This window comes from Paramisgurnus dabryanus, chromosome 8 (assembly GCF_030506205.2).
Source record: "Paramisgurnus dabryanus chromosome 8, PD_genome_1.1, whole genome shotgun sequence".
Classification (NCBI taxonomy): Eukaryota; Metazoa; Chordata; class Actinopteri; order Cypriniformes; family Cobitidae; genus Paramisgurnus; species Paramisgurnus dabryanus.
In genome coordinates, this window is record NC_133344.1 from 17099048 (window position 1) to 17122341 (window position 23294).

Here is a 23294-nt window from a genome sequence, read left to right on the forward strand (position 1 = left end):
TAACGCATGTAATATCCAAAACAACTTTGCCACGAGAGAGATATTGCATGCTTTTCATATATGAACACTTTAAAATTGCGATATTAGGTCGCTGTTGATACAGACTGTTGATTGACGGGTGGAAATGTGATCTGGTGAGGACAGTGACAGCCAATGGGAAGCCGGTCGGCGGCGGTTTGTGATGGGAGGCCCGTGGAGCAGCAGCAGCACCAGCAGCAGCAGCGAGCGCAAGAGCTTCAGGCGCACGAGAGATCATTCAGTCCGGCGACACATCCGTGTATGAATGCCGTCCATCTTACCGTGGTGAGTCTTTGCGCTTTAACTTCCCCATCAGCTATCGTTTCGGTGAAATGTAACTAGTGTAACAGTTTCCAAAGTCGCGTCCCTTCGGAGGACCGGTGCGCGCGCGATGCGCACAGAATATTTTATACAGGAAAGTTTACGCGCAACTTTATTTGCGACCTGATAAATTTGATGGTTGCTTCGTAATAGCGCTCGGCTTGTAGTCAGTCAAACTGAATGTTTATGAATGAATGCGCTGCAGTGCGCGCAAACAGTTCATTCACGTGCCTCTCCATCTCCAATAAAGCGCTCAAAGTCTACTTTCCAAAGGGGTGCGCGTGTCGACTAAAAACAGCATCCAAATCCTGCAGAATGGATGGACTTCACGACCAACTAGTGCCTTTTATAAACCATCATGTAAGTTGGACACTGTGAATTGTCGTTATCTATTATCTTTTTAAACTGCAAGTGTTTATGTATACTGATAATGTGTAGAAGAAAGGTTGTGTGTTCTGTCACAATGACGTTTCTCGCAAAAGAGTGCACACTTCATCTTCATCTGAGCGATTGATCTGTTGCTGTCTGTTTAGAATCCTCAGGGAAAGACGCCCGACGCTGGACCAGCGAAAGACAGGAAAAGAAAATTCATTAACTCTGACCTGGTGTTGGACACCGAAGGTAAGCACTCAGGTGTGGGTGAAGAAGACAATGTTCATTTCACGCCTTCTTAACATTTCACCAAATACAATATGTTGCCACTTACACTCGAGGCTTTAAAATCTCAATCACCAGCGCTCTCCTCGGTTTTCAGAGGCTTTGACGCTCAAATCGAGATGCCTTGTTCAGCCCTAGAGTGAAAACTCGAGCCCGGCATGATTGTCTGCTCGTAGCGCTCGTAATTAAAGCTTTGTAGCTGTTGTTTCACCATCTCACCTCTGTTGTTTCTTTGTTGCAGAGCTTTTTCAAGATCTCAGTCAACTTCAGGAGACCTGGCTCGCAGAAGGTAAGCATACAGAGCCGAGGAAATGTTAGTGAATGATCAAGTTTTTGTTTAAAAGCCGAAGACGAGATAGTGTGAGTGCGTGGTGCCGGTAGTGGGGGGAGAAATTTGGGGGAGGGGAGCAAATATGCCTCAAGTTACAGACCTAATCTGCAGTCCAATTAATGCATCTGTTGCAAAGGCACTTGGTGTGTCATGCATACATTAGAGCTTAAGAAGAGCAGGAGTCTAGGGGGAGACCAAGGAGGTTCTTCACTGAGTGTCATCACAAATTACTGTACCAGAAGAACTTGCAGTCTCGCTCACTCTGCTCTCGTCCGCTTTTGGCACGAGCTAAGGCAGACCAGCTTCCAACGCGCCATCTCTCTCTCTTTCTCTCTTTCTCTCTCTCTCTCTCTCACACGCACACACCGGTTGTGTTCCTCGCTCATTTTCTTTCTTGGTTGATAATTCGCTATTAGTAACTTCTATAGCCATCTGATATATTTTCTTTTTTGTTAAAGAAATGGAGATTTTTTTCTGAGAGAGTTGCTTCCAGAACCTCAACTTTTGCCGCTTGATTTTTTTCCAAACTTTTTGTTTGTTTTGGAAATGTTTATTTTCTCATGGCAAGCTGACTGTGGTCTGAAACAAACGTGATGCTTCAGGAGTTAAACGCGAGTGTTTTCTTCCCACCTTGCTTACAGCACCGACCTTTAGGTTAGTAAACGGCACGCTTCGGTTGATAGTACTGTAGATGTGTGTTATGTGTTGGTTATAGCTGTTTGGAAGTAGTGTTATGTATTTGTTAAATATCTGACAAAATAATTAAAATGCTAAATGTTTTGGTCAGTTTTGATATTTGGATTTATGCTTAGCAAAAACTTGTTAGTCGATATAGTTTTATATAGTTTTATTTTTAAACTGTAATACTTCAGTTTGCAATTGCTGTAAATGTCATTTTTTTGCCAGTGTTTGGTTTTGCAGTTTTAATCTCAGGCTTTATTTAGAAAATAATTTTTCAAGACATTTCTAAATTAGTTGAATTTTTTTATTTTATATTTCCGCAATAATTTTTGTATTTAACTTAAAGTAGTTTTCTAAAGAAACATATATTTGGAAGCAATGCCATTGTGATATTTTTATGTTTTAAACACAATGCAAATAACTTCTTTGTGGTTTTCTCATTGTCACAAATTGGTTTAAGCGGCACAAAAGTTGTATTGCCAACCGATCAGCACAGATTTGGCAGCTTTTGTCTATTTATTGTCAAAGCAGTTTGGTTGCAAATGGGAAAAAACAAAGTAGTTGGACAGCCGAAAATCATGCAAAGCAGTTTGTAGAACCAGGGCCAGTGTTTTGCATTTATGAAATAATTGGATGCCTTTCAATCTACTGAATGCATTTGCCTTCATTTTGACAAAAAGGGGAAATGAAGATGATCGTGTGTCTGTTTTCAGTTAGTCATCACACTCCATCTGCTTTCTGTCTAACGGAAATTTCGAAACGAGACCTGTAATGAAAGGCTGCCTAATTCGACTTAATCAAGCGTCTTTTTATTTAGTAACATCCCAAATAACTCATGTCGAAATATGATTTCGCAAAGCTCCTCTATAGGATGATTTTATGTACTGTATATTCTTCAGCATTTAAAAAATATAAAGAAAACTATTTGTCCAATATGTAAAATGGGATTTAGCACTTGAATAGAAAAAAAAGAGAATCTGAATTTTTTATAGATTGCTTTCATGTATTCATTTAAAATGATATTTTAAATATTAGTGGATTTTAAAATTAAAAGTGCAATTTCGGACGTTACCTTGCCGTCCTTGTTGCAAGTTTGATTATGTTAAATCCACCCCAGGGCTTCTAAAAGAATAAGACATGACTTAAATATTTTAGTGTATCCGGCAGGGAAAAAGTGTGCGGGTAAAAAAAGATGTCGCTGCTGCAGATATTACAGTGAGAAATACAATTCAGCCTGTCTTACATCCATCAGCGCCCAAAGATTAAAGATAAATTGTGGATAGATTTAATATATGACTTCCTGTCCATTAAAACCCAAACGAAGACCTAGTGGTTTCATTCAGAGATTTATTAGCTCAGGTAATTGAAATAAAGGAAAAGACATATGAGCGACGGACAGAATTTCCGGCAATGTGGACTAAGACTTGATGGCTTGTCGTTTTACATGCATGTGTCATTTCGGCCAGAGACAGGTGGCAGTCACTTACGTCTAAGATAAGATGTCCAATAAGTGTCATCTCTTGACTTATAGTTTTGAATTCGCTGTTAGGAAGGATTATGAGTCTGTGGGTTGTGTCTCTGTTATTTCAGGCCTGCTCTGTGTCTGAAGGGCTTTAGTTTGTCTCCTTCTCTGTTTTTCTGGATTGGTGGACATGCTCCAACATCTTAGCAAGCCCCAGGAGAGGTGCGGCGATCAGCTGTCCCATTCACAGGTTCCCTCATTCATCCTGCTGTGAAAACTGGATGCCGCTCACCTCTTCTTGCTTATTTTCTCTTATTCTCAACTTTAGTTTTTTTTTTGCTGATGTTTTCGGCACAGTTCACCTGTTTCCGTTGTTAACCTTGTGCTCTGTTCTGATCTTTTTGTTCGGTTTTATAACTGAGAGAGACGCAGCTGTGCTGTTTCTTGCAGAGTAAAGGTTTCTGCCACTGTTGTAGAGGAGACCGGGGCAAGTTGTCACAATTTTACTCGTACCTCAAAGCTATCAACTATTAAACTTTTCTGTCAACCTATATGATGAGAGGTTGTCACAGTTTAACCTTAAATAGTACATAGAAATCTTAAAATATAGAATTTTTAGGAAAACTATATTTAATATTTAATTTTATGAAAAAGACGATGTAAAATATGTTCACATATATCAAACGATTGATCTATTGTTTGGCTAAACAAGTATTGTAATTAATAAATTGAATTAATTTTCCAAATTTACAGCATTGCCCCACTTGGCATAATAACAATGTGGCAATTTTTACAAAAAATATCATTTAAGCATTTTAGCATTTTAAGGATTAATTTTTGCACAATTCAGAACGTCTGAAACCAACATACCCCACTATATAATGATATTTACCATATAAAAACATTAATAAGCATTTATAAAAGCTTTTACAAAATTCTTCCAGATTGGCAATGGGTATGAATGTAATACTAACCCCATGCAAAGAAAATGCATGAAGCCAGACAGGATTTAGGACACAATTTGAACCTTTTCACTCCAGCAACTAGCCAACTTAAACTTGTTGCCTTTCATAAAGCAATTGTTAGTTTGTACGTGTTGCGACTTGCTACTGTTGTTGTGAAAATGAAAATCCAATTTTAGCGGCGCAGAATAAACGTGCTAATAGCCCCGTGCGGAGAGGTCTCGTGCACTTCTCTGTCTCCGTGCACCCTTGCGTCGAGTTGATAAACAACAGAAGTCGTGCAAGAGTGTAAATCTATGTGATATAAACATGAACGCGCTTAACTGAGCTCCGTATGACGGCTTCATTATTTTAGCATTAGTTAAGAGAGAGGGAAAGGTAGGGGAACGTCTTCTGTTTGGACGGCAGCCTACGCGGCAGGTACAGGTGCATTCACCAGTGGGGATGTGTCCCAATTAGACAGTGTGAACAATAGGTGTTTTCTCGCCGCATGGCTATCCTTCTGAAGACACTGTGTAGTGTTGAAAGCATCTGATTTTGTTTCTTGGTATTTATCACAAATGTAGATTCATGGTAATTTATATGTGACCCTGTTTGTAACATCTAGGCTCAAGATTATAGGAGATTTTACTAATTGATTTCACTTTAATATTTAAAATGACCTTACTCAGTCAATATTAAATATATCAAAGCTATTTTTCATCGAATGGTAATACTTTACATTATGTAGACAGATTTTATGTAAAAAGCAGTAAATCACCAAACAAAAATGACTTTAACTGGGTTTGCACATACTCAGTCACATATATTGATGTCAGGGCAAGCGGGTGAGAAAAGCAGATCTGAAATGTTTCACACGCATGAGCCTGCATCGTCCAACAAATGAAGTTCAAATTAAATCATGAACGTAATTGGAGGATATGATTTCTCTGTTTGAACTCAATAAATGTCCTGTATGGGTAGCTTTGAGAATTTTAAATCATTAGTGTTTCAATTATAGAGGATTATGAGAGGAAATGACTAGTTTAAGCGATTATATTGTGTTAGCTCTACTTGTAAACGTAATGTAGTAATAATAAAAGAGAAATTTGTCCTTATTTACCCTCTGCTCTTGTGTTTTCCTCCAGCTCAGGTTCCTGACAACGATGAGCAGTTTGTTCCAGACTTTCAGACTGAAAACTGTAAGTGTGACTTTATTTTTTACCTCTTTTTAACTTTATATTTCTCCGATTGGTGACGCTGTGGCTTCAGGTTTACAAAAAGGTGAAAATGTGTTGTGAATGATGTTAATCAAATTTAAAGAAATTGGTAACACTTTACAACAAGGTTGTATTTGTTAACATTAGTAAATGCATTAGTTAACAATTATCAATTTAATTTATCAACATTTATTAATGTTAGTTAATGCAAGAACAAATTCATTGTTCATCAACTAATGAAATACTTTCTGTTTATTTATAAAATGTATTAGTAATGTGAATGTTAAAATGACATTAACTAAGATTAATATATGTTGTAAAAGTATTATTTATTGCCAGTTTGTGTTCATATTAATGTATTTAACTAATGTTAACACATAAAACCTTATTGTAAAGTGTTACCAAGAATTAATAGTGAAATGTTACATGATTTGGTTACAAACCTGTATAAATGTTTTCCTTCTGCTGAAAACAAAGGAAGATATTTTAAGTTTTTGAACTTTTTTACGCGTTTTTTTTAAGCGTTTTTGAGCACCATTGACTTCCATACTATTTTTCTTTCCTACTATGGAAGTCAATGGTGCTTCTATTTCCTGCTTGATTACAAATATCTTCCTTTGTGTTCAGCAAAACAAATAAATTGATAAAGGTTTGTAACATCTTAAATGATGATAAAATTTTAATTTTGGGGTGAACTATCCCTTTACATTTCTTTACCTAATTGTGATTTATTTAATAGCCTCTATTTGTTTTCATTAAATTATCTCTTGTTATTAACATTTATTATGTGATGTTACGCTGTTGTTTAAGCAAATAAGCACAGAGAGATAAAGGTAGAGACATGATGGTGTGTGTTTGTTATACTGTACCACCTCACTAAGTGCAGCCAGAAGCAATAGGCCTTTAAATGGGCACAGGAAGTAAAGTTGGCGCGGAACGGTCGAGGTAGAGCCGGTGCCAGTGTCGGAAGTGGCATGGACTGAATGAAGCTCAGTGGGGAGTGAATCCAGCTTATGTCTTAAAGAGGAGCCAAAACAGACTCTGACATAGAGGATGTAAGAGAAAAGAATGGAGGGCTTTGTCTTTCGCAGAAGTCGAGCTCATTAAGGAAATTAAATATAGTACTGTTTGCTGATAATGGAGTATTGTATCGGTTTCAGTCTGTATAGCGTACACCAGACTTTATTCGTATAGCGTAGCGTAGACATCGGAAAGTGAATATATCACAATAGAAAGCCTTTGGGTATCACATATTGATGTGCAATCCAGAATTATGGAAGAAAGTTTTTGGTGTAAATAATTTGGAGTAAATGATCTTTAAAAATGTCTTCAGGTTCACAGCGTCATGTTTAAACAAAATGTTGAAAGCGTGCCGCAGTGTGTAAGCTGGCGTAGTGTTTAGGAGAGACAGGCAGATGGAGGGAGAGCGAGGGCAGGGCTCCTGAATGGGCATCCTGGCCCTCCCATATGGGTCTGAGTCCACACTGCCAATGGATCACTTCCGTTTCATGTGGTCCATTCCCACAAAACACACAGAAATGGGATATACAGGGATAACACGGCCGGTAAAAAAAACTCAGCTTTAAAACTTATGCATTTATAAATGCCCAACTGAATCTTTACTATTTCAAAGCATTCGTACGTTTTATTTTTGCTGTGAACAGAGCGATAATTTATTATACTCTGTGATTTGTTGGCAGAGGAAGTGTGATCAAACAATGATTATTTTTTTTAGTTCTTTGCCCTTTTGTAAAGGCCACAGTAATTTAAGCCGGGAGTGTTTAAGACAAAGGTGTGAGTGAATCTATTATCAGCAAGTAACAGTCAGCAAAGAGGTGAGAGTGAGAAACAGAGCATGGTGAGAAAACACGACCATCAGCACCGAAAAAAAGACACACAATACTTAGAAACACTTGTTTTTACAAAAAATCCCATTTAAAAACATTACACAAGGTGATGGAAAAAAGTGATGTGGATGTTTAGTAGCGTTGAATCTTGTCAAGACATATTTAATAAAATAGTATTTGAGATATTTAATATGTTTTAACATCATGATAATATTTTGCATACGAAATAGAAATACTTGCTATACTCAGGACTCTTTATTTTTAGGCAATGATAAGTGTTACTACAACAGCTGTACAGCTGTTTTTTAGAGGAGTCGCCGCCCACTTTAGCTGATGACTGACGTGCTTAGGGGATTTAAAACGCATCTTGGAAATGGGAATGACGCAAATAACGGCTGTAAATGTCATGAACGAGTTTTTCAAAATGTTGACCGTTAACATCGATCAATGCATGTGTAATTGTTGCAATCCCGGAATGACATTCTGCGATGAAAACAAGACGCTTCGAACCGATTTCGATTACTTTATTCTTATTCTTTGTGTAAAATCAATTATAGCCTTGTGTTTTTTAGTCTGGTCTGTCAAAAACTCAAATATTATTGATTAATTGATAGCGTTACTTTTAAAATCCACAACCTCGATCATCCTCAGACATCCTAACAAGACTATTTAACATTTCTGAACGCTGACAAATTACATTTTTTACTTTAGAGACAATAAATTTTTTTTTAATTATTGGCCTATGTAGTTTTTAATCAGTATGGTTTGCCTAAAGACGTCATGGGGCGGTTTTCCGGCCAAGGTTTTTATCTTAATGCAAGTTTAAGCTTCCTTAATTTAAAAACACCTTGACATATATCACTTATCAGTTTAATTGTTTTGTGCCAAGATGCAAACCTGTTTTGTTTTGTTTTTCATGTAAGGTTTGTTTGTTTGTTTAAACTACTTAAATATCCCAAAACAACTAAGGTACAGTCCAGAATTAATCTAATCCCTGTCCAGAAAACCGTTCCTAAAAGTAATGCATAAAAAAGACAGTTTTTCTGATAATCTACGATCATCGCTACCCTTTATACTTTGTAAATAGCGCAGTTGAGCCCCCTGTGATTCGCTGTTTGACATTATTAAAACCTTTACCTGGACTCTTAACCAATGACCCTGAAAGGTCGACTCTCTTAGGAGCTTCATGACTTTGTTACCACGGTAACATAGGCTGTCATTCGTCTTTTAAAAACAAGATATGTCATCTTACCCTATGCTCAGATGTTGTGATGTAGAGAAGAACAAGCACTAAAAAAAACTTTGAAAAATGTGTATATAAATGTTGTATTTATTCAGTAACTGTACTGCACTGCACTGTAAAGCCGGATAAGTTCTACTAACTCAAAAAAATTAATGCAACTGATTGCCGCCATTTTTCTAAGTTTGCCAACTTAAAAGTTTTGAGTACTGACAACTTCAATTCAAATCAAAAAATGTTATTTATCTAAACTTAGATAAAGTCTTATATAAATTAAATTAAATAATTTATGTAACTTAAATTGTAGTAGTAGTTTTACTTAAATATTTTGTGACAACTGATTGCCTTGTTTTTCTTAAGTTTTCTGTACTCAAATATCTACATTTTAAAACTTAACAGAACACTGTAAAACCTGACAAGTTCAAGTCATTTTTTGTAGGTTGAAGGAGGTGTATTTGACTGCTTTAATCTGTCCCAAAGACAGCAGTAGTAGAGTGTTTTGGGATTACTGCTGATTTTCATGTTTCTAACGTAATTTCTGCGGTCAAAAAAAGGAAATTAAGAAAATCTAATTTTGTAGAGATATATTACAGTTGTATCATGAACGTTTGTTGGGTGAAGTTCAACACAAGATTCTTCATTGGTCTTCATTATAGCGAGAAATGTTTATGCAATGGAAATGAAAATGTAATTTTTTTCCAGCACTGCTGGCTTGTAGACTTATATCATATGAATGGACATATGACTGATGGGTGGATGGATAGATAAGTAACCCTAACTCAAAATAATCACAGAAACAATATTCATTCTCCCAGTAGTTATTTTTCATGACTAATCTGCTTAGCTTTGATCTTCTCTAAATATGATCTTCATCAGCAGTTGTTCCATTAGAGATCTTTGAGGTCTGAGAAATGTTAGGAGGTTAATAGAGAGAGTTTAGCGATCAATGAATGTGTTTGTCTGAGAGGTATCAGTTCACAGCTGAAAAAACATTCAAATGCTTTAATGTTAAATATCTTGATACAAATTACATTATTGCTTCCTCATTAGACTGGCATACTTTAAATAAATGACAGCATGCGGGTCTCGCACTCCTATAAATAAAGATTTCTACTTTCACTTTGTAGTGCACTTTCAGAAAAAAATTGGTACAAACGCTGTCACTACAGATATGTAAACATTTGCAACCCAATCTCATGGAAATTTGTGTTATTGTCACAAAAATTTTTATTAATGTTTTTGAGTTATTGACACAATTTTCCACTGTTTTCATGCTTCTGGAGCACGAATGTCTTTTTCGTGCCACCCAGCATGAATTTCTATAAATGGTTTTTCGTGTCTGTGCCACAACTTTCTTTATCGTGTCATTTTCTTTTTTGTTTTCTCATTGGTTTTTTTTTTTCAATTTTTTTTACCATTGTGGCTTGGAGTTTGGGTTAGAATCACTTTCTGCCACCCCAATTCCAGGCGAGAATAGTTTTAAAATTAGACGAAAAACTTGTATAAACAAATGCATAAAATTACATCCTAACGCAAACCCCTAATCTAACCCTACCCCAAGCGACAATGATTTAAAAATATGAAAAAACCATAAGAAAAAAAATATAAAATGAGACGATAAAAAAAGTCATGGCACATACACGAAAAACAATTTATAGAAATTTGTGCTGGGTGGCACGAAAAAGACATTCGTGCCACAGCGGAAAATCAAAAACACGAAAACATTAATCAAATTTTTCGTGACAATAACACGACTTGCGGTGAGATATTTGGTACCAATTTATAACTTTGAGGTAACTATATGCACTCTTTAGGTAGATCTAAAGTTTTTGAAAGGTTACCACACTTTTTTGTAGTGTACCTTTATTTCTAAGAGTGGTTTTGCAAAAAACTTTAATGTAAAGGTTCTTTAAGGAACCCACAAAAAAATGGTTCTTCTATGACATTCCTGTGAAAAACCCTTTCTAGGCATGCAAAACACATAAAAAACAGAATTGGGTACATGTGCTGGGCATCAAATAATACATCACAGAAAAAACAACAAAAACGCCTGCACACATGTTAAAATTCTCCAAATATAATTTAATAGTGCAATGTTTCGACCTTGAGGTCTTCTTCAGGCACGATGCATCGGCACGATGAAGACTTAAAGGTCAAAATGTTGCACTATTAAATTATATTTGGAGCATTTTAACATGTGTGCAGGCTTCTTTGTTGTTTTTTCTAAGAACCCTCTCTAGCACATTTATTTTTAAGGGTGTACTCGCCCTCATGTTGTTCCAAACCTGTATGACATTCATCTATGGAACACAAGGAGATGTGTGGCAGATGGTTAGTGACTGACAGCCACAGTCCCCATTCACTTTACTGTATGAAAATAAGAGCAGAAATTCAAAATTCTCCTCTTGTGTTCCACAGAAGAAAGAAAGTCAAATGGGTTTGGAACAACATGAGGGTGAGTAAATTATGACAGAAATTTCATTTGTGTAAACTAATAAACGTTTTTCAAACTGTAATGTTGACCATTTTTCTCTCTTTCTCTCCCTCTCAGTGGCTTTTCATGGGTTGCAGTTGAGGATAAAGAGAGAGCCCCACAGTCCATGCACTGATCTGGGGACAGCCTGTAGTCAGGAGAGGCCCTTCAGACTCCATTATGGAGAGAAGTGCCTGTACAACATCAGGTAACACAAAAACTCATCTACGTTTTCGACAAAAACAATTAAACAGTATAAGCATGTTCCTGTATAGCTCAGAAGTAGAGCATTGCATTTGCAGCGCAAAAGGTCATGGTTCGAACCCAGGGAACTCAAGTACTTTAAAAAATTTAATCGCGATTAATCGTGATTAATCGTTAGCAGAATAAAAGTTTTTGTTTACATCATATATGTGTGTGAACTGTGTATAATAACTTTGTATAAATAAATGTACACACATGCATGTATATGTTTTAGAAATGTTTACATGTGTATATACATTTGTATATTTATGTATAATTTATATTATATATAAATACTTAATATATACTTTTTAATCTTAAAATTATACATGAATGTGTTCATATTTATATATATATATACATACATATTTATTATACACAGTTTACACACATATGTGATGTAAACAAAAACTTTTATTCTGCTAACGATTAATCGCGATTAATTGTTTAGCATCCCTACTTGTTATGCACTGTAAGTCGCTTTGGATCATGAGCCTCATTCACTTCCATAGTAGGATTAAAGAATACGATGGAAATGAATGCGGCTCATGAACGGTTTGGTTACAAACATCTTAAAAAAACATCTTCCTCGTGTTCATTAAAACAAAGACATTTATATAAGTTTGTAACAACATGAGAGTGAGTAAATAATGACAGAATTTTCATTTTTGGGTGAACTATCCCTTTAAGAGAAAGAGAGAGAGTGTATGACTGCCAGTTTTGTTACATATCGTCAACACTGTTACTCTACCTTGGTAACAGAGTTGGACAGAGTTGACGCTGACTAATTCGGATGACATGATTTTCTGCTATTTTACAGAAAAGATTATATTGTACGCGTGTAACATCTTGCGATCATGACAATGAGTACCACATTAATAAGAAGATTTAAAATACATCCATTTGAAAAAAAGTAAAAAAAAATAAGGCACCAAATGTACGCGCAATTCTATAGTCACCCATATCTCTATATGTAAGGTGTTAAAATACGTTAAAATAGGTCGTACTAGTTGTGCTAGACTGAAATGTTTGTGGCAGTAGAGAGAGAAATTTGCAAGAAACTCAGTGAAGCAGTAAAAAGCTACTCTGAACTTTATATGTTCAGCTGTCAAAAAGACACTAATGTCATATATTTTGGTTTGCAAATTTAGGCACAGCAGCTGGTGTGAGATTTAAGTGATAAATGGACCGAATATGTCTACATACATTTGCAAATCATATGATACAGTTTAACAAACAATTTTTATCCAGTCAATTTAAGGTGTTGTTTTTTTCTCATTATAGATGTTTTGTGAGGAAAAAAGTGTGATGCTAATTTCTGAATTCAAATTGTGCTTTTAGTTAATAACACATCAGATTCACCTCCAATACTAAAGCATTACAATGGGGGTGTTTTACTTTTTATACGTGACTAAAGAAAATCAAAATGAACAGAAGTGCAGCAACCCTAAAGAAGATGGGTTTTCCACATAAATCAGCCTGAGCCAAGAATAGTCTTAAAATCTGCTGGATTTACGGAAGCAAATGTGTAGTAATAATGGTTTTTCTTTAGTTATTTACTCAAAAGCAACAGTACGGCAGGTGCTGTTCAAAATGACTTGAATGAGATACACCTGAAATTGGAACGGGGAAAAAGAAAAAATTACGGTACGGTGCATTAAGTGCAATAAATGGCTTTTTCACTTGGACAAGCGCGTACGGCAAGCATGGTTGCTTGGTTACAGTCATCTTTCTATTGATTTGATTTTAAATTTATGACATTTCACTTGGATGTTTTATTGCGCCGGAGGAGGCGACTTGCCCCCTTACAGCACGTGCCACTCGAGTCGAACCGACAACCTCTGTGATAATGATGTTCCCTTTAGAGCCGCTTTAGGAGATTGTCAGTATCCATACAAGTCTGTTCCTTGTCATTTTTGAATAGAGTTTAATTGCGTTAACGTTTAACTGAGATATCAGGTGGTCGCTCTTCTGTACTCATGTAGCTCGGTTGGTAGTGCATTGCGTAAGCAGTGCAAAGGTCATGGATTCGATTCCAAGTCACTTTGACTAAAACATTCAAGTTAAATCATTTTAAAATTTGGACAGAATCAGCATTTTTACTTTTTATCATGTATGTCATTCTGAAAAATGTTTTTCTATAATCATCTGGATTTTTGCATTTCTTACCAGCCGTAGTCTTGAAATACCACTCACACAGCATGCACCAAAAAAAAACTTTAGAGTAATTAATGTTTTCCTCCAGTGAAGTCTGTCTCAGAAATAAATGTAGCCTTGAATCCCCTCAGGACAGACTAACATAAGCTGTTCTTGTTCCCTGGTGTCTCTAGTGCCTACGAGCAGAAGCATCCCGCAGGAATGAAGGCCGTCAGCCCAGTGTCGACCCCCTGCAGTACACCCGTGTCCCCTGGACAGCATGTGTCTCCCACCGCCGCCCCTACCCCGAAACCAGACAGAACATATCCTCACCTCGTACCACCTCAGCCCCTCCCTGACAGCGCTTACCCCATGGACCACAGGTACTGCCGTTTAATGCATACGTACCAAAACGTATCTGATGTTCAAAAAAAATGTGTAGAAAAGATTGTTTTGATTTTTTAAGCAATATTATTTTAAAGCAATTAAAAGGAAAAATGTGACCCTGTCTGTAAAATACAGGCTGAAGTGTCAAAATGTAATTATGAAAAAGAATTATAACATTTTATTTTAATCACTGATTTCAATATTTGACCTTACTTGGTCAATATTTAGATATAAAAATTATATTACTTAATAAATCTTTTTTACAAAATGTACAAAGGTGTGGTTTTCATTATTTTAATAAGCATCAAAGTAAAATTAACATAACATTTTCTATTTATTAAATTATATTAAAACTTATATATTTATATATAAGTTTTAGAAAGTGAAGCATTAATTTACATCTGTTTAATTTGAGTGATATTGCTATTATCTCATTTGATATTAATTCATTTATTTATTTTATAACAACATTTATTTCAATTAGCTGACTTCCAGATAGATTTTGGCAAAAATGTATAAAAAAAATATAACGTGTGTGAAACTTATCCTATTGAGTGTTTTTTTGCTCGTACAGATTTCGGCGGCAGCTATCTGAGCCATGTCATTCGTTCCCGTCACCTCCTTCAATGTCACGGGACGGTCGGCCCATGTATCACAGACAGATGTCGGAACCCAGCATCCCGTTCCCTCCTCAGGGGTTCAAGCAGGAGTACGCAGACCCCCTCTTTGAACATCCGGCCATGGTGGGGGCGCCTCTCCCCCAGTCGTACACACACTCCATGATGATCAAACAAGAGCCCCGCGACTTCACTTACGACTCGGGTGAGTTTTGTTTTTGGGCATTAACTGTCAACTAATGCAGCTTTATATTACTTGAGAATTTTATGTGGTACTTTTGAAATGCATAAACAGTAGAAAAAAACCCTATCAGTTTTATTTATTTATTTATAAATAGGAAATCTTCTGTAAAGCAGATTTTGTTCCTTTTTATATACTCAGATTTATTAAGGATGAGAAGATTGATAGAATTAGCATGCGATTAGAAAATCTGGGTCGGATCTCATTTCCTAAGTGCCTGGCTGGAAAGGAGTTGGGCCCCTAATCTCTCCCCCAGGGACCCTCAGGCTGTCGGCCCAGCTCTGGCATGAATGAAGAGGCTTTTGGTTTTCATTCATAAGAAATGGTGGTGGACAGGAGAGACAGCAGCGCTGCTTCAGCTGTTTCCTGTTGATTATGTGAATGTGGAAATCAGTAGCACTATCACTGATATTACTCTCACGTGTGTGCTTGTTTTATAACACATACACAAAATAAACTTTACTCATTTTGTTATCAAGTACTGTATTGATTATTTAAAAATGTTAAATAATATACAAATATTGCATATAAATACAAATACAGAGATAAAATAATATTACCTATAAAATATTCTGTAAAAAACATTTTTGAAAATAATTAACTTGGATTTACAAATTAACTTTCATTTTTTATCTTGACTAGTGCACTGTAAAAAAAACTTTGCTGCCTTAAAATTCTTTGTTAAATCAACAAAGATTTACAAGTCGTGTCAACAGAAATTAGTTGTCACAACTTATAAAATATAGTTGAGAAAAGTCAACTTAAATGTATAAGTTATAACAACTCACCTGTAGTTATAACAACTCATCTCTAGTCAAGATAAATAATAGTAAGTTGAAATGACTTGTAAATCCAAGTTGATTCAACAAAAAAATTTAAGGCAGCAAAGTATTTTTTACAGTGTGATGGGTTGATGTAACTTATAAAAAAGGAGGATTGATTTAATTTATTTCAATTTTAGTGATGAGTTATTGTAACTTACCAAATAGTCAAGATAAAAATTAAAGTTGAAATGACTTGTGAATATAAGTTGATTATACTTAAGAATTTAAGTGCAATTTTTTATTATTGAAAATACACACCTTAAATGTTTTTGTTGAATCAACTCAGATTTACTAGTCATGTCTACTTACTATTATTTGTCTTAACAAAAGATGAGTTCATACAACTTATAAAATATAGTTGAAAAATTCAACTTAATTTGATAAGTTATAACAACTCAACTGTAGTTAGAACAACTCATCTCTAGTCAATATAAATAATAGTAAGTTCAAATGACTTGTAAATCTGAGTTGATTCAACAAAAAAAATTAAAGCAGCAGAGAATTTTTTACACGAATTATAATTTAAATTGTTGTACTTTGTTATACATTTAATATATTAAAATATAATTTAAAAAAACCATGCCATGCTGTGATGAAAATAATAAGTTACTAAATAGTTATCTGTGTACTTTGAATATTACAAATACATATATTGCATTAAATCTATACTGGGATTGAACCAATGACCTTTGCATTGCTTACGCAATGCTCTACCAGTTGCGTACTAAAGTGCACTAAAATTTATTTTTCATAGAGTTAAATATATATATTTTGTACACCTTTATTTTATATTATCATCATATTGTAGGTTTACACTACCAGTGCACTGTAAAAGAAAATCAAGTTTAAACAACTTGCGCAAGTCAATACTTTTTAAAGTTGATATACATGTGTAACTTAATTTGTTAAGTTAAAGTAACAAAATATATGTTGATATGATATAATTTTACAGCGTTGACAAACGTTTGTCTTTTCTGTTGTCCTGATCCTCTAAAAACAAACAGATGAAGTGTCTAAAATGTTATGAGTTTGAGTGATTTGTCTACATTGCTTTATTACGCCAGGGGAGGGGATCACGGTTATGTTTGCATCCCCTCCCAGTCATTTACAAGCATTTATTCAGGCTCGTACAGGAGCTTGTGTTTGTTGTGGGCTGTGTGAGGACTGGGCCGTCAGTGGCTAATTTAATCAGAGGTAATTTCCTTGACAGGCCCATTACTTGAATGAATCCCTGAAAGATCTTTATAGGTCTAAATGAACAGGGTTAGATAGTTTATGGAGCTTTCACTTAGACTGTCTTGCTTTGCTTTGATTGAATCACAGCTCTAGCAAACAACACGATCGACAGGGCAGCCAGTGCAGTGCACATTTTTTGTCCATTTTATTGAATTTGATATGAGTTATTTAATGATACAATGATTGCAGTGTTATAGAAATAAATAAATAAATAAATAAAGTGTCTACTTGTGCTATTTTTATGCCAAAATCCTAAATACATTTTGTTATGTTTTCTCAGAAGTGCCTAGCTGCCACTCTATGTATTTGAGACAAGAGGGATATTTAACCCACACTAACAGAGCCGAAGGTAACTAAACAAAGTCATACATTGCATCTGATATTGTTATTTTATTGATCTATCTTTTTTAACATATGCAATATATTTTTCCATAGGATGTATGTTTGACAAAGTTGCAAGGCACTTTTATGATGACACATGTGTGGTCCCAGAAAAGGTGGAGGGTATGTTTATTTTTTCATGATTGGAGTTACATTTTTCTTTCTTAGATTACTTCTAATGTCTATAGTCTTGTATAGGAGCTACCAGTCATCATGCCTGTTGATATTCAAATGACATAAAAGTGGATTATTATAACCGTGTAAAGTTTTTTTCTCCAGCTTTGGCACAATAGGATTTGGCTATGAGCGTTAACAGTCTTTCCACATCTAAACCCACAGGCGACATTAAACAGGAGGCGGGGCTCTACCGCGAAGGCCCGACCTATCAGAGACGGGGCTCATTGCAGCTCTGGCAGTTTTTGGTGGCCCTGTTGGACGACCCATCAAACTCGCATTTCATTGCATGGACTGGCCGGGGGATGGAATTTAAACTCATTGAGCCAGAGGAGGTAAAAATGTAACATTTTAATGTACTGTAGTATTTTTAGCCATGTTTGTGTATGGTCTGTTGAGGTCTCACTTTATGAAAACGAGTTGCTGGGATATTTTACAAAAATTTATGTTTTTTTGACAAATCTTAGGAAAGACATTAGAATGAGTGAGTAATATTTTACTTATTACTTTAAAGACCCGCTGAGTTGCCTTGAAATGCGCAGCTTTGTTCGATGCAGAAGTTAGGGCTGGACATATTGGGTGGCCCCTCCCCCTTTTAAAATAACCAATAGTGTATAGTTTACCTCACAGCCTTGAATCTGATGAGGAGCTGAAAGGCGGAATGATGTCATAAAAACATTGATCCATTATGGCGGAAGTAAGAGACTGTAAGAATGCAAATTTTATCAATGTTTTGGAGCACACCAGTTTATAGATATAATTAAGTTTAACAAATTCATAAAAGTCCAAAAACTCCATTTAGATTTTATGGGGACTTTAAGCATTTCTTAAAGCGATAGTTCGGCCAAAAATGATATTAAACCCATGATTTACTCACCACCAAGCTGTCCGAGTTGCATATGTCCATCGTTTTTCAGACAAACACATTTTCGGATATTTTAGAAAATGTTTTAGGTCTTACAGTTAATTAAATGTAATGTTACGGGGTCCACGACCTTCAAGTACAAAAAAAGTGCGTCCATCCTTCACAAAATAAATCCAAACGGCTCCAGGATGATAAACAAAGGTCTTCTGAGGGTAATCCGCGCGTTGTTGTTGTAGAAATATCCATATTTAAAACTTTATTAACGAAAATAAATACCTTCCGGTGGCGCCGCCATCTTAGACTCCTCTGTATTCAGGAGAGAGTATTAGCGTAGTGTACGCACTTTTCTTAGTGACGTATGACAAATTCGGAGGGCGGGGGCACAGAGTAGCAGCAGAGTAGCCTCCGTAGGCTGCGTAAGCTCTCATCCTGAATGCGGATGCGACTAAGATGCCGGCGCTACCGGAAGGTAGTTATTTACGTTAATAAAGTTTTAAATATGGATATTTCTACAACAACACCGTGCGGATTACCCTCAGAAGACCTTTGTTTATCATCCTGGAGCCGTTTGGATTTATTTTGTGAAGAATGGACGCACTTTTTTTGGACTTGAAGGTCGTGGACCCCGTAACATACATTTAATCAACTGAAAGATCTAAAACATTTTATAAAATATCCGAAAATGTGTTTGTCTGAAAAAACGATGGACATATGCAACTCGGACAGCTTGGAGGTGAGTAAATCATGGGTTTAATATCATTTTTGGCCGAACTATCCCTTTAATTCCATTATTAACTAAAACAAATAAATATTCACTGATATTGCAGTGCTGTGATTTTACACTATATGCACAATTTGATTCCTAGACAAAATAGTATTTCGTGTCCACCCAAAATGAACTTTAACAAAAAAAAAAAAAATCTCAACATGTCCAAACATCAGAGCCAGATTGTTTGGAAAGGGCGGACAGAGGTGTGTTTGTAACCTACTGGTGTTGGTGTGTGTGTGTGCACATTGGCGTTGTTCCACAGAGCAGCTGTAGGGAACAGGCGATTCATTCATGCCATCAGGTGACAGGGGCTGTTGGGACGGGCCGTGCGGGTGCAAGGCGTGAATGAGCCGCAGTAGAGTGAATAAAGCCCACGGTGCTGTGGGGGGAGTGAGATATGAAAGGGAGGGTGGGCACAGGTGGGTGGTCGTATGGACAGGTGCAAGAACATCTGTCACACTTTGCTCATCCTAATGAACACATTTCTGTCTAGAGGTGTGGGCATATGGCTATGCCCAACCTGAAGGTGCAGACCTGCTTTACAGCCGCAGACCATTCAGTGCTTTTTAAGACGGGCCCTTGTGCGTGCCAGGATATTGGTTTTGCTTATTTGTGTGTGTGTTGCATATGCAGCATTTTGTAACACAGCGTTGATTTGTTTTTTAAAGGTTGCACGACGCTGGGGAATTCAAAAGAATCGGCCTGCCATGAACTACGACAAACTCAGCAGATCGTTGCGCTATTACTATGAGAAAGGCATCATGCAAAAGGTAAAGAGGCAAAGTTCTTTCTATTCCTTAAAGGAGTAGTCCACTTTCAAGATGGGGCCCATTGACTTACCATAGTATTTTTTATTCCTACTATGAAAAGTCAATGGACCCCATTTTTAAAGTGGACTACTCCTTTAAGAGAATGAAATATAGTTTTTTAAAGAAAAATATTATGTGTATTACTTTTTTGACATTTAATGGTTACATTTAAATACATTAACTATATACACAAACTATTATAAGTATATACAGTACCGATCACAAGTTTGAAAAAATATAAATAAACAAATGAGGAAATGTTTTTAAACTTTTGATCACACACATTTTACAAATAAGTATCAATATAATAATAAAATAAAAATAAAAATGTGAAATAAAACAAATGTTACAAAGCAATGTTTCAAATTAAAAAGCATCCAAAATAAATCAAAACTATTATATTTTATCATCCGCAAAATCATACACTCTGAAAAAAACATTTTTGTCAATTCAACATATATTTTTATGCTACTTTAACTTAACAAATTAAGTGTTCAAACAGCTTTTTAACAAGTTATGTTAACTTTTAAAAACTTAAGTCAAAACTTTAAATAGTAAGTTGAAATTCTTGTTTTATGTGCGGTATGCACGCTTATATTGGAAGTGACGTGCACGCGGTGCGACACGCCGGGAAAGAGCCAGCACGCCACACAGCGTGTGGGTCGCATCGAGTTAAAAACATTTAAACTTTTCATAATACCGCAAGCGCACCGCATTTCATGTGACGAGATCCCGATGCGTCTAGCATTTTCCGCGCGAAATGTGAACCGTCCCTAATGCTGCAACATTTTACAGTGTATCCAGAAGCATCCTGCGGCATGATTCGGGCGAAATTGAAAAATCTGACATTTTTAAACAATATTGAAGGAATTCACATCTATTCTGTGCTTTTATTGGCTGCTTTTTGTTTAATATGCAGTCTAATGGTGCGTTCACACCAGACACAAATGAAGCGTTAAGCGCGAGTGATTTGCATGTTAAGTCAATGCAAAGACACAGTAGACATCCTGGGGCACGAATGACGCGGCACGATTTGAGTGTTTCGGGCATTTAAGTTGGCGAATATTCACTCGCGATAACCAATAAGGAGCTTGCTCTAGAAGTAACGTGATAACAACGTGGTGAGCGGGGGCAGAAATACGAAACAACAGGGGTGGGGCTCTGAAGGATCTGATGTACTCAGACACGGCACCGAACGAGTCTGCAACGTTTTCAGCCTTCCATAGCAGATAAAGCGCAGCTACCGTCTCAACAAAATCCATGTCACATTCATTTTGCAACAAAACTGGATCCGCCCGCCTGACAGAAGCCCCTCCCATGACGCAAATTTGAAACTGAATGACGCGAATTTCACGCGCGAATGAAGCGAGTTAACTCAAAATCGCTATACGCAAATAAGCGCAATTTATTTGCTTCATTCGCTTCTGGGGCCTCATTTATAAAATGTTTCGTAGAAACCATCCTACATTTGATCTTACGATCATTTATCGTAATGTGATTCATAAACCGAACGTACGAGCAGAAAACGTGCGTACCCCTTTCTTTCAGATGTGAAATTTATAAATCGCAAATAATCTTGAACTTGTGCGCAGCTGAGCAGTTTTAGATCTCCGCCTTTAAACGATGCGTTATTAATGTCATAGACATAAAAAGAGCGCTTGTCAATGTTTAAACCAAATTTCGAGCAGCAAGAATGGCTTATATTTCAAAAAACCTGCAGCAATTGGACAAGCAAAAGTGCCTACATCTACTCAGACCCTGACGTGGCGCTAAGCACTTTCCACATCAAAGACACTTTTATAAATATGGACTTTGCCGTGGATTTTTGCGTACGCACACTTTACGATTTAATTTTACTTTCTAATAAAAGAAATTTAGCAATTTCAAAACAAATTAACCAAAATGTACACATTTTCCCATCACAAATTTACAATAAAATTCTGGTTTCTTGGTTCCCAGGTGGCAGGTGAAAGGTACGTGTATAAGTTTGTGTGCGACCCCGAGGCCTTGTTCTCCATGGCTTTCCCCGACAATCAGCGGCCGGTGCTGAAGACCGACCTGGAGCGGCAGATCAACGAGGAAGACACCGTCCCCTTGTCGCATTTCGATGAGAACATGGCGTACGTTCAAGATGCCGGCTACTGCAACCCCCACCCTTACAGCGAGGGATACGTCTACTGAACACTGCTACATGGGAACAGTGTGCCCTTAAAAAAAATAAAAACTATGAACTTTCAGACTTCTCCCTGATTTTCTTCTCAGTCATTCCCCAGGACGAAGAGGAAGTGCACTTTATGGACAAAGAGTAGCAGTGTGTAAACCTACAGACTTGGCGTAGTTACTTTAGATGCTCCTTTGGTGTTTTTGTTGATGTGGAAGAGGATGTTTCAGCATGCCATAATCTCAAGGGGACGCGGTCTTTCTCTGGACAGACGTTTTTATCTGTTTTAGACAGGTTAGAGTCTGGAGCACACTGGCAGATAAAGCCCGGCCTCATTTACCATTGACATTCTCGGATTGTTTGTGGAGCGCTTTGTTATTTTCACACAATTTTGTTTTCTCTCCCTTGGTGTCATACTGAGTACCTGAGTTAATAATACAGTGTATTACTATGGAAATAAAATCCTTCAAACTTTCCGTGTTGAATTGAAGCGAGCACATATCTGAAGTGGTTCACATTGTACTTGGTCATCTCGTCTCATCCTGTTTTAACTGTCCTGGACTTATAAACATGTCAGACTACTTCTGGTGGTTATATAGTAGCACAGCATTATGACAACAAATAACAAATTCATGATTTTTAAGAAAGGTTATCGTACAGTAATATTTGTTATACCCATTTATATTCTCAAATGAATATATAGTTACAGATATAAGGAGAGGTGCAAGAAAACCTTAATAAAATAACAAAAGTTAAAAAATCTAATGCGAGCATGATTTTGTAACAGCATGGTGTTTCAAACACTGCTATGAAAACTTTTACATTTAAATTAACATCTTCATTAACAGATATATTTGGCACCATATTATAAAGCATCTATAGAGTTCTTCTGTAAGGTGCGAGACTCGCACATCCACACTGTTTTTGTAACATTTTTACAATTAGAACAACAAATTGCTTTTTGTATTAGAAAAGTGGATGTCGTTCCATTATTCGCTCCCCTTTTCCATTATTGAAAATATAGATGTGTATATTCAGGTAAATGCACCTCAATGCTGCTTTTCTTGTCATTTTAGTCACGTACGTTCTGACGGCAGCTACGCACTGCAGTACCTTCATTATTTTATTCTTCATTCCTTTTTACAATGAAAAATAAATCAGTGTTTATGGAATGTAATATGTGTATAAATATATATATATACATATATACATAACTGCGAAGGGAATGGCAATAGCTACCGTTCTGTAATAAAATAGTGT

General features: G+C 36.3%; 1 protein-coding gene across 6 annotated transcripts; it reads left to right on the forward strand.

Annotated features, from left to right (window-relative positions):
• Window positions 1-114: 114 nt before the first annotated feature.
• On the forward strand, window positions 115-22545 carry etv1 (ETS variant transcription factor 1). Of its 6 annotated transcripts, none has more exons than XM_065280746.2 (13): window positions 115-303; window positions 590-699; window positions 873-960; window positions 1238-1285; window positions 5560-5613; window positions 11270-11399; window positions 13765-13953; window positions 14532-14779; window positions 17156-17224; window positions 17311-17379; window positions 17596-17765; window positions 19733-19834; window positions 21833-22545. In XM_065280746.2, exons 2-13 carry the CDS (start codon window positions 655-657, stop codon window positions 22052-22054), a joined length of 1434 nt encoding a protein of 477 aa, XP_065136818.1. In that variant the 5' UTR covers window positions 115-303; window positions 590-654; the 3' UTR covers window positions 22055-22545. The 6 variants fall into 6 exon arrangements, with proteins under 6 accessions (XP_065136818.1, XP_065136817.1, XP_065136822.1 ...); XM_065280750.2 differs by adding an exon at window positions 11137-11173 and having other exon boundaries at window positions 123-699; XM_065280745.2 differs by having other exon boundaries at window positions 115-699.
• The last annotated feature ends 749 nt before the right edge of the window (window positions 22546-23294 follow it).

What these genes read in the sequence shown, in the direction of transcription:
- etv1 (XM_065280745.2), top strand. Translation starts at nt 520, where the DNA reads ATGTTTATGAATGAATGCGCTGCAGTGCGCGCAAACAGTTCATTCACG. An exon ending in CCTGGTGTTGGACACCGAAG is followed by an intron (nt 961 to 1,237) that starts GTAAGCACTCAG and finishes TCTTTGTTGCAG; the next exon opens with AGCTTTTTCAAGATCTCAGT. An exon ending in CCACACTAACAGAGCCGAAG is followed by an intron (nt 17,225 to 17,310) that starts GTAACTAAACAA and finishes ATTTTTCCATAG; the next exon opens with GATGTATGTTTGACAAAGTT.